Below are 5,249 nucleotides of genomic sequence, written 5' to 3' on the forward strand. Positions count from 1 at the left end.
ACATAAATATATGACAACTGGAGCATATTTTAACCCCTTGTGGCCCTCAAAAGAGTACAAAAAATAAATATTATTTTAAGAATAAAATTATTAAAGCTTAATAATTAGCATCAAAGGAAATCCTTCTCTGATCACAAATATTTATATTTCATATCTTCTATAAGTTTTTCTTTCTAAGACTTGTTCAAGGTATACCCCACACAGAGGCATAAAGAGTTTTCTATCTTTTCTTCGAAAACTTTAGTTTTTTTTTATGTCCTTAATATCTGTGGAATTTATTGTTTTGAATGGTGTGATCTAGGGATCTATTTTTTTTTATAGCATTTTAAATTTTCCTGGAAACATTTATTCAATAATTTATCTCTCCATTGATTTGAAGTGCCACTTCTATTATCATATTAAATATTGAACTGTGATTCTTCTTTTCCCTTTTTTTTTTTTTTTTTTTAACTGAAAGAGGAATTTGTTTATTGAGGGAAAAAGGATGCAAGCAATATAAAAATCAGAAGCTTATCTGGCTTTGGCTTTTCTTTATGTTTGTCTAATGGGGGTTGGATTTTATTTGTACATATTCTAGGGTCCTCATCAGCTCAAGAAGTCGTTATACAGGGGGAAGCTGTGGGGCAGATCCTTAAGTGACCCTTTGGGAGAACTCTTATCAGGGAGGGAGTACTGTTCAATGCTGCCTACTTCTTTCCCTTCTGCTTCATGTGTAGTTCAAAATAGTCATTGCACGCAATGGTGAGCCCAGCAATTAGTGAAAAGAAGCTCTGGAAGCCCACTCTGCCATCTCGGCATTGGTCCAGGTCCTTCATTATTTTGTCCACCGCTAGAGGGTCTTTTTGATTTTCCAAAAATCCAGGGAACTCCTTTTCCATGAGTACTCTCAGGTCCTCCTTTGTTAAGTAACCTTTCTCCCCAGCAAATTTGTGAAATGTGAACATCATGGTTTCCATGGCGTGTTCCATTTGAGATGGCATTTTGGTGAGGTCTGCTGAAACCTTGGCCGGTGGCGTGACTTTCTTTTCCCTTCTATTAAGATATCTTAATTCCTTCAGTAAATTTAATATTTTCCCCAGAAGGAATAAAGGCCTAATACACTTTTGTTAACTTAATTTCAAGATGTTGTGTCATTTTTGTAGCTGCAGTGAATAGAATCTTTTTTTTCTCTTGCTATAATTTTGAAATAGTTGTTGCAGGGGTGCACAAAGCTATTGCCTTTTGTATGTTGATTATGTATCAGGCCACATCTTAGCACTAATATTTGTCAGTTGATTCTTTTGAAGTTTCAAGCTAGATGATTATGCTGTCTGTAATAAATTTTAAATCACTTTGGCCTGCATTTTAATTCTCTTGCTTATTTTAGTATCAGGGTTATGCTAGCTTGTAAAATGAGTTGGGTAGTAATCCATCTCCTTGTATTTTCTCCAACAACTGTAAAACTTAGATTTATTTGTTCCTGTGTTCTCTGAAGTTATTATAGAGAGCTCATTCTGTAAATTATGAATTTCTGGTGCCTTTGGAGGGGTATATCTTTCCCCACCACTTAAATTTACCTTAAAGACATGGTCCAAGAAGTCTAAGAAGATTGACTATGCCGGTGATTAATAAGAGTCTCATAATCTTATCCATCTGCTGTCTCTGCTTAGAGCCACATTTCTATTTCTTCCTGCTTCCTTTTGTTCTTCCTTTTCTTTTCCTTGCAAATACCTCCCATGAAGTTAATAGTTTATTTTAAAAATAGCTGTTTCTACTGATATACTGTCATGTCTATTGGCTTAAGTTTTGCTTTTTTATTTATAATTTACTCCTTTATTGGGCTTGTTTTAATATGCTTTTTCATATTAGAAGGTTACCATTTATTCCCCCTTTCATTTAAACAAAGTTAATGATAATACAGTTCCTTCTGAGTATTGCTTTGTTTTCACTCTACATATTTCACGTCCTTGGCCATTTCTGAGTATTTGTTAATTTCCATTTTCTATTTACTGTTCAACTCTTTGAGTTACATAAAATGGGACTTCAAAATATTTTAAAATAATGTAAGACCCAATGGCCTTATTCCGGTCTGCGCTTCCCCCCAGTGAGGAGACGAAGGCCACGGCAGATCGATGCAACAAGCAAGAGGTTTATTGTTATTCCAGCTAGCTGGGGTCCAAGTGTCTGCCCGACACAGCGGGTTTCAACAAGGACCCCGAGCACTCAGAGTCAAGGGTTTATATAGCATTTTCAAAGCACTTAACTCACAGCTATACATTATTCCTGCAAGACATACATCCTGGGGTTAGGCAGGATAAGACCATTCCTCAATTGTCAGGGCGGTCCCGCACGATAAGCTTGGTGTGTATGATTTACTGACCAAGGCTAACTGATTCCAGTGCTCATGATTGATTAACTTGTTTTTCAAAGCCTTACCCAGTTTCAGTTTTTCTTTCTAAGTTATACACACACTCAGAAAATGGCTTCTAGGCCCTTAAGATGGCTACTCTTATGCTAACCTATTTCTATTCTACAATATGGAATTTTATGCTATCTTTTATGAAATTCTCAATACATTGACAAATTGAATTGAATTGGATGATATACCTAACTTTGTATATCACTGGATAAATCTACAAATTTGATTACCAGCAGGCCACTGTTTGTTTGTTTTTAATGAAAAAAACTGTATTTTAAGTGTAAGCCTGTGCTAGTCCACCTTCAGCCAAATTTCCTACGGATGCCTCTATTGGGACTTGAGTCACCATCTTATAAATAATGATCTCGACATCAACCCCCTGGAATTAACCCCTACATAAAAATGCGTAATGAATGTAAATCACCAGAGGAATCTCACTGCAAGAACTTATCTTTGGTAAAGGGAGAAAAGGTGTCAGGAGGAAGGGCCCACGGAAATGCTTTAATTTGCTGAGGAGTGATAAATACAATTTATAATCGCTGAACATTTGATAAGATCCCTTTATTTTGCTGATTAGTCATTTCAGTGAGTGTTTAGGGAACAAGAAGTCTCTGTTCAGTTCCAAAGTTGCATTCAAATGCAGGTTTGATTGTCAAGAGGGTTCTCAGCTGCACTGTCAAGCTTGGGCCTCTTGCGGACTGTGATGCCTCAGGCCCCCGGGGGCGGCCCGGCCCGGAGGATGATGATTCATACCCGGGCAGAACGCCACGGAGAATGTGATTTCCAGAAGAGATTTAGAGATGAACTACTCCTATTCTCTGAGCTTTTTAAAAAATATCATTTCTAAAATTAGGTATTAAAAATACACGAATCATGGAAAGCACATGTTAAGAAACTTCAAGGGTCAAAGCAAAACTTCCAACAAATCTTACCATTGGTTAATTGCAAAACAAATAAATATTCATAAAAAATAATTGTACAGCCTGGATTTCACTAGGTCTTACAAGAGGGGGTCTCTTATTTCGCTTGCTCTAGCCTTTGCTTGCCACTGTAGGACATCTAGTCCTCTTCTGAATTTCATTCAGTTATTTCTGGAAGTCCTTCAGAGTCACCACAGAAGTTCTTAAACTGTCCTTTCTGAAGTGTAGATCTGCCCTGCTGTGGGATCCTGGTCGATGTTCCTTCATTAAAGCCTCATTGGACACTCATTCTGTGTCCAGTGGGTGGACAATCCATTCATTGTCCACCAGGACTGAGCTATCTCAGCTCTAAGGGTGCAATCTCCCAAGCTCGTCAATCCAAAACCTCTCCAAGTGCCACCTGAGGTCCTCAGAGACCACAGTGATACTCTGTCCCAAAAGAAGAATGAAGCCCCTCCTCTTTTCCGTGCTCTGTCTTCATGCTTCTTTAAGAATAAAGCAGACTATGTCTTTGGAGCCTCGTATCTTAGGAAAAATGTCTTACACAGAACCTGTGCTATTCTCTAAATGTTCTTTCCACTTAGATATGCGTGTATTCCCCTGATCTTCTCAAACCCTATCCTGTAAATAGGCTCCAGGTAAGTTTGTCACCTTAGTTTATCAGGAGTGTCTGGTCTTCTAAAAAGTAGTAATGAATATACCTTAAGCTCGAGGCTGGAGTCTTGATACCCTGCTAAGATGAAGAGCAACATCTTCTATCTGGAGGCATCTTAATCATGTGCCAAGAACAGTAAAGAGGAAATGAATGACTTGGAATTTGCTTCTAACCCCAATAGATTAGCAATGACTAACATGAAAAGAAAAATCCTAAAAGAGAACTAAAACACCTGGTTGCCAGTGTCAGATTTGCTCAACTAGAATTTAACTCCTATGGGTCTCAGTTTTCTCATCTGTAAAATAAGTGTTGAAAAACATAAAAACGGTGGCCTTACAGCTCAACATGATATGATTCTATCAAACTTAATTCATTCCCTGGACCAAACATCCCTTAAAACAAGAGTGCAGTAGAGCTGACCGTTACATGAAACAAGGTGTGGAGAAGCTGTCAAACATAAGTTTATTATATTTTTCCTAGCAAATATGCCACAATCTACCCAACATAGAACTGATAATCAAGGCGTAACAGAATATGGGGCAAGGACTTTACCACTGACTAGATAGTGAGTGTGACACTGGTAAGTTGCTTACCTTGCCTGAGCCTACAGTCCAGAGGGGTTAGACTCACTGTCTGAGCTCTGTGCCAGCTCTAAGCACCACGGTAGAGGATGTGCTTCTTTATTACTCTCATGTCTCCACTCCACTCTCAACAAGGACTTAATGTTCAAAATAACTCTTCTCTCCACTGTAATTCAAAGAGGTAAACAAAGCTTGTGAGAATAAAACTCAGAGCAAAGAAAATTTTTTAAATCACAAAATTCAGTCCATTATATTTATCTTTATCATGGAACTGCATTCTTGAAGATCTAGGTAATTGACCACAGAACTCTAAATTAACAGCTCAGTATTTCTTATGTATCAGCTTAAGCAATTGCAAAATTATTTTGAAAAATAAATGAATTTAAGTCATTAATAAAATTGGAACTAAAGGTTATGTATAATATCTTTACAGAAAAAAATGCATATAAAGAAAACCTATGGGTATCTTATAACTATAATGTTGATAGAATAAAGCCAGACCCTAAGAAGACATGTGTGATTTCATTTACTAGCAATGACAATAACATTCAAAAACCAGGCAAATGTAATTTCTGATATTAGAAGTCAGACTGGTAGGGAGAGGGTAGTGACTGCAGGGTAACAGGACAGGTACCTGGGATGCTTGAGATGTTCTAGTTCCTGATCAGGATGCTGGCTATACCATTATGTCCATT

General features: G+C 37.5%; 1 protein-coding gene across 1 annotated transcript; it reads right to left on the reverse strand.

Moving 5' to 3' along the window:
* Positions 1–428: 428 nt before the first annotated feature.
* LOC130684371 (protein S100-A10-like) lies at positions 429–1,015 on the reverse strand. Its single transcript, XM_057505009.1, has one exon. It carries the CDS (start codon positions 978–980, stop codon positions 687–689), a length of 294 nt encoding a protein of 97 aa, XP_057360992.1. The 5' UTR covers positions 981–1,015; the 3' UTR covers positions 429–686.
* Positions 1,016–5,249: the final 4,234 nt, after the last annotated feature.

This window comes from Manis pentadactyla, chromosome 7 (genome assembly GCF_030020395.1).
Source record: "Manis pentadactyla isolate mManPen7 chromosome 7, mManPen7.hap1, whole genome shotgun sequence".
Lineage (NCBI taxonomy): Eukaryota > Metazoa > Chordata > Mammalia > Pholidota > Manidae > Manis > Manis pentadactyla.